The following is a 14,473-nucleotide window of genomic DNA, read 5'->3' on the forward strand; positions in this document are numbered from 1 at the left end:
AAGGAACCAAAGTTGGCACCGAACAAACCGTGTTTTTTTGGGGGGGGTTTTGGCACCAGTACATACCGAACCTTTTTGGTTGGTTCATACTGCTTTTCAGTTATGCTCGACACAACTACTTTTCTGTCTACTACTATTAGATCATCTTTGCCTATCTTTGAGTAAGAGGCAGATTTGACCAACTGCAGCGATGTGTGAACTTCAGATAGCTTTAGGTAACAAAGATTTATAAAATATTCAGGTATTGTGATACTGAAATTGTCTAAATCATTCTCAGAGCCTAGAGCAAAATTGAGTTTTTATGTATGATCTATGTAGTATCTTTACAAGGTAACAAAAGCTATCGGCATTTTCTGAGAGTTCACTCTTGATAGAGATTGGTTAAATCTCTGTCACTCTTTGAAAGCATGGCAAAGGATGTCCAAAGAGAGGAGTGGGGCAAAACCTTCTGGGCTTGAGTATCGAGAGTGCATTAAAGCTGTTATTTTTTTTCATTTTGGTTTTGTGTATTGTACTGAAAAACTTAAAAAAACACACCCTTATATATATCCATATCCATACATATATATATATATATATATATATATATATATATATATATATATATATATATATATATATATATATATATATATATATATATATATATATATATGTTTTTATTGCCATTTCACCTAGCCCTTTCCAATCCCTAGGCTATAGTCAGAAACAGTGTTGTACAGCTCAACTTAACAACGAGCAATGTGGAAACCAACCAGGCCTCTCTATGATACACTTCTGTGGTCAGATGGTGGTATTTTTGCTGGGCCCACATGTGAAGCACTTATGAACACAACTGGGCTGAAGATAGGGCCAACCACTCGGAGCCTCAAACGCCAATTACCCACCTGCTCTCCACAGCTGAGTGCAGTTTGAGAGCGGCGGCACACGTCTTGTTTAAAAGTCAATCTGTCGGCCCCAGGGGAAAGAGCAGCCCTGGTCAAGGGAATTCTCTGTCCATCTGTCTTACTATCACTAGCAGTGACTGTACAGGCAGCTTGAGGCAGTGGCTCAGTGCACTTACATGTAGTCGTCAGCACACTGTTTTTGTTCGCTCAATTAGTGAGTCAACCTCTGTGATATCTTCCTTTGTTTGAGTTTAAATTATGTCTTAGCTGTGAAAAATAAGAACAGTTATAAATTAAAACCCCACAATGTAAAAAATGACTAAAGTTGAGGTAAATATAGTAGGTGGTGGTTAAGTTAATAAGCCTACTTAAGATTACAGTTAAACATCTAACCAAGTATGTCACATGTGCAAAGTATCTAACACAAAAATAAATACTTTGTTTTGTATTCAGGGAGAGTCACAGATCAAGACTTGAAGCTGCACTACTAACTTTTTAGATGAGGATGGTACGCCACATGTTTGTCTCCAAGGAGATGCTATTGCTTTGCCTGGAATGTTCTTCTTCTATCTTGCCTTTGTTCATTTATATTCCTAAACAATTCCTTGAAAAACATACATTGTTACAATGAGCTGGGTCAACTCTCCACAGAACTGACTTGTAACTTGGCCTAGTAGTGTTACCTGCATGTCTCCATAGAGACAGACAGAGTGGAGGAAGAAAGTAATTAGTTATAGTTACCCATTGCTACTCCCCCAAAGTAATTGCTTTAGTAACTGTGTTACCATCTGATGAAAGTAACTAATTACCAGAAAAAGTAACCAGCTGCTTTTTCCAAGTACAAATAAGTTATATTCTGCCTTATTTGCCCTGCAAATCACCAAATGCACCCAGGGCCAGCGTTAAAAGCTATTTTCATTCACAGAGCTGAACAGAGAGAACTGAGAACTGTACAGTCACAACAACGCAGAGCAAATTACTGTCTCAACAACACCTTTACCAAACGCCAGATATCAGAACAAACATGTGCATGCTACATGACTGCGCTGATACACTTGGAAAACCAGAGGTGAACCGCTAAACAGATATTAGATTTGCTACACTTGCGATAACTAGCGTGAGCAGAGCGCTGTGTCCACTATCACCGCGCGGGACATCTTTTTAGCGGTATGTAAACTCCAGACGCATGTGTCACTCCCACTGTAGTCGTCTGTTTGTACTCCCATCAAAGAGTCGCCAAATAACAATGTGTGTAAAATCCACAAGAATCGGCATATTTTCTCATGTGTGTTGAAAACAGCGAGTATTCAAGCACGTGCTAAACCAGTGGAATGCCAGGAAAGTCTTTATGGCCCAGTGCTGGTTCTGTCTAAATCAGTTGACCAGATACATCACAGCAACATCACCTGACCAGACTCAGGAAGACTGCTAGTGAGCAGTCGAAACTGTCAGGTATGAAAACAAACTAAACCTTGGTCTGAAAAAATAATCTATTAAAATAAATAATTGGAAGACCAGATGAACCTCATTAGACTACATAAGTGTTAGCTTATGCTTTGTCAAATATTACTCCAACTTTTAAAGAGATACCTGTCACTTATATCCAACAATGAAGCATATTAAAACTGTCACCTCAGCACTTGTGTCTTACATCAGGCTGCAAAATACATTGAAACTTCCACTCCTCAATGTCATGACATGAACCTTCAGTCAATAAAGGTCCTGCATGTCAATACGTCCATGCAATACAGTACAGTTACACACAAACACACTATCGATTGGCCCATGGTGGAAGGTGGTTAGGTCAACAGAGCATGTCATTCAGTTATAATAAATATCATTATTACCAGAAAAATCCTTCAGTGTAAAGGTAAAAGAAAAATTCAAATCTGTCAACTGGATAAAAACTCATATCTTATCATACTGCAAAAAAAAAATAAACAAAAAACATCCCACTACTGAAAAGAAAATGTACACACGATAAATATTGACCCCCCAAAAATATTGTTCCATCTATGATAAACTGGACTTTAGATCATTATGGTATGTATCGTGAAAGGCCTAAGTATAAGACCACATCCAGAATACGCCCATGGATCACTATGGAACCTACCTGGACGACTAAAGGATTACACAGATATGAAAAATATACTGTGATTTAATGTTGAAAATTACATTCTACTGTCTGAATAAAGAGCGTTTTTAATTATCTATATGATATCGGAGTTTGTTCCTTAGTATCGAAGCAGAGTTTGAAATTTTACACTAAACACCAAAACAAACTTCTAATGTCATCTTTCAAATGAGGGGGAAAAAGATATTTCTGCTTTTTTTTGTTGTTAATTTTACAATCCATTCACTTTTTTCATAGAACTACTGTCGTTGTGTCTTTGGGCAGGACACTTCACCCACCTCGCTTATGTGGAATGTGTGTTTTGAGTGGGTAAAAAAGTGATGGTTGGAGGAAAAAATGGCACTTTGGTTATAGAAGCTTTCTACCAATTAATGGTAGCACATTCAGAGACTTGTTAAGCTTGTAAAACACAACACAAATGAAACAATACAATGTAAGGCACTACAGTGTACATTTTCTTTCAGCTCCTTTCATTGTAGGGCAGGACTTAACATGGGCAATCCAGTAACCGTGAGGCCTAAGGCTAACACATAATCACTCACTTTTACTGTCATTCTTTATGGGCAAGGACAGCTACTAACATTAAAGATGAAGCTATTAAAGCTATAGTGCTGAACAAACTATAGACTGATTTACAGAGTCAAGGTCTGAATTCCATTACACCCTATTACTCAACCAGATCAAACAGATCAAATAATCAAATGATGTATACCCAGGTAAAGGCAGCGCAAGTTTACTTTCTCTTCTAATAGACATTCTTCATGTTGCGAGCTCAGAGGAGTTTGAAAAAGACAGGCTGACCTAAGAATAAGCTCAAGACGGCCAATGCGAGTTACATGCAGGGAGAAGAACAAAGACGCTGTGCCTGATTTTTACCATCTTAAAAACATGAAAAACAGAACTAGTTTGTTTTAAATTGTTTGCAGCAATCCAATCTTATTTGTCACCTTCTTACCTCACACCCAGCGTCCTTATTATTCACCAGGATGAGTTTATGAAAGCTTTGCTCAACTTTCAGAGGCCAGAGCCATGTTAACTAGCATGCAAATAAGGCACCAGCTTTACTTCCTGGTTCGTGGATGACAAAGATGCTTTTATGCAGATGCAAGAACTTTTAGGATATATCTGTGCAGGGAAAAGACATAGTTTATTGTTAGCTGAAGAACTCAATATAGATTAGAATGTTTTGGCTATTTTAGGTATACTGTATTATGAAAATTATAGAGCATAAAATCAACAACTATAGGCAACCACTTCGAAACATGGCATTTTAGATTAAAGTGCACTGTGTAACATTTCTGATGGAAGGTTAGCCACCCATTTGTCGTCATGTAGATTTTCGTGCTTTGCCTGAAATGTTCTACACAGTATGGTAAGTCTTAAAAAAATAAAAATTTAAAATAATAGCGCAGTACTGGATTATTACTGTACTAAAAACTTAAATAAATAAATAAATAAACATGCCCCAAAGTCCATATTCACACTGAATATACACACTGATAGATCAATCAGTTATCAGTTTATTGGCAGTAGGTGGTATGTGACAAAAACTGGCATCCAAGGGGTTAATAAATTATGGTAATTTTAAAGAGAACCCCTTTATGAAAAAAAAAAATAATGGCAGTTTAAAAAAAGTCCAAAAAACTCTCGGTGTACACATTTTTTTCAACAAGGCACACTTGACTCTTATGAAATATATTATTACTATAGCTATACTTTCCTCCAAGTTGATAACCATAATGAATTTAAAAGATAAAATATAGGCCCATCATTCACTTACAAATTACCCAGCAATCATCAGGTGTCTATATTTGAGCAGCCGACTCCACAGCACATTGAATCATCGTGCCATGACAACAACAAATTGTCAGACAGCTGGTGTTCTAGTCAAATCTGCTAATAGCTATTGGCAGAATTTCACGAGTCACAACTTTTAAGAGCACCCCACCAATAAGGTCTTAGGTCTGGCCCGGTACTGGCAACCCCCCTCCCGTCTCTCCCCCTCACATTCATCAACCTAGGATATATGCACCATGTCAGCACACGCTATATGCCAAGCCAAATACATTTACATTTATTTATGGCCAGTCATTACAGTACTTGTGATTTGAGGTAGAGAGAGGTATCGCTGTGCTTCCCTCTCTCTACTCCCCCTCCCTCCCTCTCTTGCGTGCGTGTGGGTTCACTGACTGACTGACTGCTGAGGAGTGTTAAGATTCTGAGCACATGGAGCCAGCCACAGACAGGCAGAGACGAGAAGAAGGAGCCAATTTCCAAGAGTCATTTACAAGAACGCAATCATAATTTGTATTAAGGGTGACACAAGCATCCCAGTAATCAAGTGCTCTAATAATCAATATGACTAGAGTATCGACAGTAGTTTTAGGGTTGTAAAAGTATCAAAAATCAGATATTAATCGGTGCTAATTCTAGTATCCAAACAAGTAGTATCAATACAAACATTTGCAAGACAGAAATGAACCTTAAAAGCTTTAGAATGATCTTGAGCTGTATCAGAACAAGTATAAGACAACATGGACCAATATGAAACGTACTGGGACGACCAAGATTACATAGATATAACAGCATGGTAATATAAAAGAAAGTACTATCATTTAAGAATACTGAAGTTTAAAATCTTTACCACACTGATCCCTGCAACTATGAGCCTATGGTAGTGTACTCCTTGGACTATGATACTATAATATCCATGGATTCAGAATCAGAGCTGGCATATGTGGAAGAAAATGATTCAGACTCAAATTTATATGTTATGGGCAATTTAGATCAGCAAATTTCAGCAACTTCTGCATGCAGGGTTGACTTGAGGGGCTGTCTAAAAATATATACCTCTGACAGTTTGACTAAGTCTCATGAAATTGCATCATCACTTTTTAGATTAATCATTCACGTATGTTTGAGAAAAATTAGGGTGAATTAGCTGCCGATGACTATGCGGGTTTGAATGAGTGAGAATTTAACCCATCGCTGAACATCGGGTAAATGGAGTGATAATGAGTTGAATAGGTTGACAGAAGTATTGAAAATCTGATGCTGAACAAGTATAGAAACTAGATACTCATTTGAATAGGTATCGATACTGAAAAGGTCACATTCACAGGACAGAAATGAACCTTTTCTGAAAAATCTTGCTGTATCTGAATGTTGTTGTAATCAGAACTAGTATAAGACCATATAGACTAATACATGGGCATGGAGTACTATGGAGCGTAAATGAATGACTAAAGGACTATACAGAAAAGGCCACATGGTAATATAAAATAAAGTACAATTATTTAATGTTGAAAATCACATTCTATTCTGTTTTTATTGTCAATGTTTGAAAATCGAGTTTGAAATCATAGTATTGTGACAACACTAAGCCCAAGACTAAACCATCGTTTCATTTCACACTAAAAACAATATAATTCTACTAATATTTAATAAAACTTTGTTATGTCCACCAGCTTATCCAAAATGGAACTATCAAATTTGAACTTTAGATTTTAGATTTGTTAGGTTAAACAGACACATGGAGAAGAACTATTGGAAAATGTGCTTGAAATTGGAACTGAACTGTGATATTGGGCTCATCACTTCATTAGATTAGTTCCTGGACTGTATACAACCACTGCAAAAATTAGTATTCAAGACACTTTCTAACTGAGACTATAAGACATTAAATTTGGAGTGTTTTATTGGCTCCTGGTAGGCTTCTGGTTGGTTACAATGCTTACAGTCAGGAGTCAAATTCAATGAAAATCTATAGGTTATTTCAGCAACCAAGGACTTGCCAGAGGATTCAGAAAACATTTTGGGCAAAATCTGTTATTTTTTTCTCTCAAACCACGTGTGATAGAACTCACACGCCCTTTATGTTGAGCTAAAAACATCTGTGATCATTACAAAAGATGACAAGCTGGTCACATGCAGTCAATATTTGGAACTTACCACCCCCGTGTCCAGCTGCTCCGTGCTCTGAGAGGGAGCCGCTCCGGTCAGGGGTAAAAGCCACCACAACACCGGAAAAACGAGCAGCATCTCCGGGCACATATTCCTCAAACAAGTGCGGAGAGACAACGAAGCCATGGTGCCCCTTATGTCAGGTTGGTCCCGCAGGGCTCACAAATCAAGCCCCAAAGCAGCAGCATCCACGGGGTAAATCAGAACGCACGCTCCCAGTGAGAAAAAAAACAAAAAACAAACGTTATGAAGTCTACCTCACTGTGGAGCGCAGCCACATAAAACACATGAAAACAAGCGGAGCGAGACGAGACCAGGATAGGACAATGTTTTACGCGCGTTCGAAAACTTGTCCTTTGTCATGGGAGGTGTCAATCCTTGCCCCCCAAAAACAACCCACGACCCCTCTGCTCCACTCTACTCACTCGTCTCGTCTGGGTATGGGAACAGCTGCGCGCGGTTTTGTCCCGAGTAGCAACACTAGAGAAGGAGAGAGAGGGAGTAAAAGAGCGAGCGCGCACGGGATTGATAAGTATTTAGCCTTGAGATTCCGTACCAGAGGGAGAAAACGGAGGGATAGGGTGGAGTGGAGTGATGATGAGACCCTCCCCACTCCGACAACAGCGCTTCGGTCACTTCTGAATCCGTGCGTAAAGCGGAGAGTCGTAAAGGGTTAAGTACAGAGGCATTAGGAGCAGTTTGTCACCGCTCTCCTCGCTCGCTGCAACGGTTTTTACGAGAAAGATGTCAGTGTGGAACGAATATGACATCCTCGGGTATCCTCGGGTGTTGACATGCACAGCCACACATGCACGAAATATGGGATTTATTATGAGATAAACAAATCGTAAAATACGCACGGTCCCTTGCGCGCAGCCAGCGGCGAATCAGATTTAAAACATCTTGGATTTTGTTTTTCCAGCCATATTTTGATGCTTTTGATTTAACGTTATTGTGATAGGATTCTGTTGCAAGTTTATTGTCAATGTAAGATTAATGTGAAAAGTCACTGCAGGAGGGATTAGAAAGGGATGAAGAAATAATAATCACGAGGTAACAGCATAGTCTGAAAAGTTAATCAATCACCAAAAGATGGATTATGTAATTTCAACGAAAATTTAGGATATATGAAGTAGGCATAGTGGGTATTTTTTTCAAATTTTGCAGCATTTTATTGATAGTTTATGATAAATTGTGTCATGAGGTCTACTCTATCTACTCTAGAGGCCCAAAATGATGTTAATCTGTGCAAACTATCTTAATGACAGCTCTAGAACAATACCACTGATTATCTGTGTAATCCCTCAGTCATCCAAGTCTGATCCATAGTAAAAGCCAAAGTCAAATCTGTTAACTGGACAAAACGCTGCTCATCCAAGTCGCTTCTTCAGTTTCAGTGTAGTTAGCCCCTCCCTTCAGATAGATATAAGACAGTGTCCACCAGCAATCTGACCAGAACTGAAGAAGTGACATGGATGAGCAGTAAAAAGTCTTCACTCCTACAACGTTTTGTCCAGTTGACAGATTTAACTTCGGCTTTTACTATAATACCACTGATTGCATCTCGTATACCTACATTTTCTTCCTTAATTACAAAAAGTTACCCACTGACTAAATGCTTGTTGGAGCTCAACACCGGACTTACCATATTTTTAGATACCAATTTTCCCCTTAGACTTTTCAACCAATTACAAGAAGTGTCAATCGATTCCAGAATGATTCTCTTTTTTATACAGGGGGTTATCAGTCACCACACCCCCTGCTACATTTCAAACAATAATCAAACATGACCGTGCAATCACATTTGTTTTTTTGACACTGAAAAAAAGATCTCACCTATCGTATAGTGCTTTGCTTACTGATTCTGCAGGAGAGCACAATGTTTTTCAGTCCCTTGTGATATTTTTTCCGTTTATTTCTTTGTAATCAGTCATATTTGTCTTGATACAGACGCAGCATGCATGTCTGTGATTGCCTAACCACCTGCCAATCAATCTGAAAATGGGGAAATCCACTGGCGACCAGATTCACATCTTCACAAAGTAGTGAAGACGTTTATATTCTGGATCCAAGGGAAACTTGGCTGTGGTGACTCCAGAGGGGAAAATACTAAGGAAACATTTTTTGATTTTTTTATAGATTTCACACTCACTCCAGTTGCACTCAAAAAGCTCATGATGTCAGAAGTGCAGCTTGACCAAAAAGGCCATGACCTGGTGCTCACATTAAACTGTTCTCCATGACAACAAACACAAATGTGCTTTGCTGAGTCAAAAGCAAAGGCTGTTATAGATGTGTTAGAACTTATTTTATTAATGTAAAACTAAGGAAACTAGCTTGGGAAAGTATCTGGAGAATCAAATGCAGAAGATCTCATCTCAAAGGAAGTATTAAAACTGGATATATCATGTGCCGTGTTTATCAGATCGGCTTTTAGTGCAAAAGTCCTGTTTTTGAAAGTGTGTTATTTATAGCAAATTTCAAAGCAAGCTTTATTTCATAAATATGTTAGTTGCATTATTTGACTTTTATGGATTTGTTTATTTAAAGACCTACTGGATGTATTTGGGTAATGCTAATTTGAAAATTTATAGTAAAAAGTCAATGTACACAATTTAATGATTAGAATTCTACTTATGCAGTTGCAAAGATTTAAAATGTTTTCCAGCTATTTTTTCCTCAACATCTTATTTAAGTGAAATAATGGAATAATTTCAATTTCAGTTATTACAACATAAATATACCTCTATGGAATACCCACTCTTGTCTGAACTCTTAGAGCACTGGGAATACCATATGTTGTGGCAGGGCAGCAGTGTGTCCAGTTTAGTGCATATTGTCATTGTGTCCTTTGACCAGTGTCTCTGTACAAGGAAACAGATGGAAATTAACCATGGCTGCAATTGTGGTTGACAGCATGTGTATATAATGTATGCATAGTTATTTATATATTTTATTTTTGAATAGACTTTCCACATATAGACAGGAAAGTCACAAGATTCTGCACCAACAAAACATAAACCATTCCCTTTTACTTGATACATATATCTACATGTTGCATACATTTTAAAGGACCCATATTACACTATTTTCTGATCTATGTTATAATGTTGTTTATTATCAAAAACATACCTGTAGTTGTTGTTTCATTCACACATCTTTAATGCACAAATACTGCATATTTAGGCTGAGTTTTTTCCTCAACCAGAAAACACTCTGTTCCACCTTGTGATGTCATGTGACGATACGGGAAGTACTTCACTGTGTTTTCAAACTCCATACACTTTTATTAGAATCAGTTTGATCATTTCAGCCCTGGAATTTACAATCTCTAATGAACTAATGGTAAAAAGTAGCTGTTAACTTGAAAACTGCAGCTTCATGACATCACAAGGTGGAACAAAGCATTTTGAGCTTTGGAGATGTGGACAGACTAATAACAAGAGTCAAATCTGCATAATATAGAACCTTTAAATTGCAAACCTCTACTGTATTTTAATTTTGACTTCATAGTTACTGTCTTTTCCATTATAGCTTTTATACCATGCACTAAAATACTGCCCTTAAAGACTGGACCTAATTAAAATGTTCACCTTGAGAATACTCCCCAATTAAACCAACGTATCGGCAGAAGCTAGGGCAGTCAAGTGGAGAAAGTGCAGATGTCCCAAACACAATGATGTTTTATGTGGTACCCCTCATTACACTCCTATTTGCTTCATATTAGAGCAAAGTGTTTGCTGAGCTGCAGATAATTATGACATGAAACAGAATTATCAGGGCTCCTTTCTTCTTCTGAGCTTACAAGAATGTGTCTTTCTGTTTGATTCCTACAGTAACAGAATTAAAAAGAAACTGCAGAAAAGGAACTGGTGAGTGCTGTGTGAGATATTTAAAGAGGGGGCATTATGCAAAATCATTGTTTTTACCTTTCTACCATGTTATAATGTTATTGCCCCCTCATCATAAACATGCCTGATGAGGTTTTAGATGTCATCCGTGCATATTTCAATAATTTAGCCATCTCTCCTGAGCCCCATCCTAACCCTCCTTATGGTTCGCTGTAAGATTCTGTTCAATGCTCAGCCCACAAGCCTGTGTCATCTGTTCTCCCACCTGACAATAAATATACAAATACAACAGTTTTACACAGCAATTTGACACTTTATGCGATGTGCAGCAGTTTCATTTGCACTCTGAAGGGGGAGTGATTTAGCATGGAGAGACTGAGGTGGTCAGAAACGTAAGTGAAACTTCTAAAACATGTTAATGTGTAGTTTTTGGCAAATAAAGCATTTTCAAAACAATAAAAGGTAACATGGTGATATAAATATGTTATGTGTTAACCCCATAGAAGTTAAATATCCTTTCTTTAAGGTGCATTATGTACATGGAGTCGCTATTGTTTCATCTGAACTGTTCCACTGTATGACATTAAACATAACTGTCTTGCATTTATTCAACTGTAGGTTTCATGGCAATATCTGGGTGAGAATGAAATAAGAAGTCTCGAGTCAAACAATTATCTCTGTGTGCTTTATTCTGATGCAAGAGAGAAGGAGAACAGTAGAGAAGAGAGTAGCTCAGGTAGAGGAGAGACAGCGAGCGTGAGGCAGTCCCACCCTTGGTTTTATGCAGGCTGGGACAGAGGCATATACACAGGTCATTATGACATAAATACTGAGGGAGGACAGGACAGGGGGGATGCACCTGAGAGAAGAATGCCAGTTTTGATGGAAAAGTCTTGAATTAAACTGGGGCCAGATTATTATGACAGTAAATATTTTTAAGAACACATTTAAAATATATTTTGCTATTATACTGGGTTTTGCACTGCAGCACTCACTGCTCCTGTGGCTCTGAAGGATCGGTCAAATGCAGGGTTCTATGTGTTCTATTAACTACTACCTATTCAAGAAATTAAGAAAAAAGTCAAAATCATCAAGACACTTTTCAATCTCGATTGCAATGAAACACCACAACCCCCAACACATTCATTTGATATGATCCATTACAACAGTCATTTATCAAGTGACTAGATGAGTTCTGAATGCAAAATGGCTTGTGTATTTTCCCATTAACTTCCAAAACTCTTCTTCTTCTCTGTCTGTGCTGAAGCTGGAATTCATCTTTCCTGCTCCACTGTATATAAGGTTAAACTGAGACTCATTCCGTAGCTCTATCATCCTAAAAAAAGATGTATTGTACACTTTGCAACTTTAGCCAGTTATAGATTGAGCAAATCAAGTGTATTAAAGGAACTGTAGGTAACCTGCATTCTTCTAGTTTTGAAAAAATAGTACAATTTCCTGGATTGCCAGTGCCTTAACCTACATACATTTGTGCTCATAAGTTTACATCCCCTGGCAGAATTTGTGATTTTTGGGCCATTTTTCAGAGAATATGAATGAAAACAAATTACTGGTATTTTTTTTTACTCATGGTTAGTGGTTGGGTGAAGACTTTTATCAACAAACTGTGTTTACTTTTTTTTTAAATCATAATGATAACAGAAACTACCCAACTGAACCCGATCAAAAGTTTACATACCCCAGTTCTTACCATGTATCGTCCCCCCTATTATCATCAGTGACAACCTGAAGTCATTTGTGGTAGTTGTTGATGAGGTTCATGAGGCAAAAAGCCTCCAGGTCCTGTAAATTCTTTGGCTGTCTTGCATGAACTGCATGTGTGAGATGTACCTAGAGTGGCTTAATGATATTGAGGTCAGGAGACTGAGATGGCCACTCCAGAACCTTCACTTTATCCTCCTGTTGCCAATGACAGGTCAACTTTGCCTTCTGTTTTGAATCATTGCCATGTTGGAACGTCCAAGTACGTCCAGTGCGTAGCTCCTGCTCTGATGAGCGCAAATTCTCCTCCAGTATTTTCTGTTAGCATGTCTCATTCATCTTGCCAGCAATTTTGACCAAGTTTCCTGTGACTTTATGGCTCACACATCCTCATAACATCAGTGACCCACCTCCGTGTTTTACAGGAGGAACAGTGAACCTTTCATAATAGGCGTTGTTGACCCCTCTCCAGATGTAACATTTATGTTTGTGGCCAAAAAGTTACATTTTGGTCTCATCACTCCAAATGGCTTTGTTCCAGAAGTTCTGGGGCTTGTCTCTGTGCTGTCTGGCATATTGTAAGAGAAGGGACGCTTTGTGGCATTTCCCTAATAATGGCTTTCTACTGGTGACTCAACCATACCATCCATTTTTCTTCAAGTGCCTCCTTGTTGTGCATCTTCAAACACCCACCTCGTTTTTTTCAGAGTCCCGTATTTCTGTTGAAGTTATGTGTGGGTTTTTCTTTGCATCTAGAACAATTTTCCTGGCAGTTAGAGCTGATGTTTTGCTAGCCCACCTGACCTTGGTTTGGTTTTAACAGAATCCCTAAGTTCCACTTCTTAATTAGTGTTTGAACACCGCTGATCGGCATTCTCAATTTGTTGGATATCTTTTTATATCCCTTTACTGTTTTATGCAGATCTATTTCCTTTTCCCGCAGATCGTTTGACAATTCTTTTTCTTTCCCCATGACTCAGAATCCTGAAATGTCAGTGTAGCACTGGATGAAAGATGCAAGGGTCTGTCAGGAGCCCAGAAACTCACTGACCTTTCACTCACACCACATACACATATACACCCCCCCCCCCCACACACACACCGATCACAGGTAAGGATGGTTACCTTTTGTACACACACACACACACACCCCCGCACGCACACGCACACACACCCCCACACACACGCACCCCCCCCCCCCCCCCACACACACACACACATACACTGATCACAGGTAAGGATGGTTACCTTTTATACACGCACACACACATGCGCGCGCACACACACACACACACGCACACATACACACACACTGATCACAGGTGAGCATGATTACCTTTTGTAGCCATTCAAACCTGTTTGTGTCATCTTTTGTGCATATTATCAGGCCAACATCACCAGGGTATGTAAACTTTTGATCAGGGTCATTTGGGTAGTTTCTGTTGTCATTATGATTTTTTTTAAAAAAGTAAACATAGTTGTTTGATAATAAATGGCTTCACCCAACCACTAGCCATGAGTAAAAGAAAAGTTTTAGTGCAATCATTCATATTCTCTGAAAAATGGCCCAAAACTCACAAATTCTGCCAAGGTACGTAAACTTATGAGCACAACTGTGTAGAAGACACATACAAGTTTTTCTCATTGTCAGTATATGGACAGGACGTGCCATGCTTCACACGCACTGATAAATGACTGGCTGCAAGTGCTGGGGTTCAGGCAGTGAGAATTCAGATCAGAGAGAGTCCTTTTAGGCTTAAATCAGCTCATGTTCAAGACTGAAACTGGCAACCTAAATGAGAGAGTCATCTGATACAAATTCTGCTTTCTGATTGGATAATCATGAGACCAAAATTATAACATAAACAACTTAACCATCAGGTCCAATGTTTTTGCAATAGTTATCAGTAAGAGCT

The 14,473-nt window shown here is 38.5% G+C and overlaps 1 protein-coding gene across 1 annotated transcript in view; it reads right to left on the reverse strand.

Annotated features, from left to right (window-relative positions):
* Window positions 1–7,418, reverse strand: part of LOC117379214 (matrix metalloproteinase-17-like) — a 136,344-nt gene extending 128,926 nt beyond the window's left edge. Inside the window, exon 1 of the mRNA XM_033975892.2 lies at window positions 6,973–7,418. Coding sequence (XP_033831783.1) covers window positions 6,973–7,110 — 138 coding nt within the window. The 5' untranslated portion in view covers window positions 7,111–7,418. The remainder of the gene's footprint in view (window positions 1–6,972) is intronic.
* Between the last annotated feature and the right edge of the window lie 7,055 nt (window positions 7,419–14,473).

Source organism: Periophthalmus magnuspinnatus, chromosome 12, assembly GCF_009829125.3.
Source record: "Periophthalmus magnuspinnatus isolate fPerMag1 chromosome 12, fPerMag1.2.pri, whole genome shotgun sequence".
Lineage (NCBI taxonomy): Eukaryota > Metazoa > Chordata > Actinopteri > Gobiiformes > Gobiidae > Periophthalmus > Periophthalmus magnuspinnatus.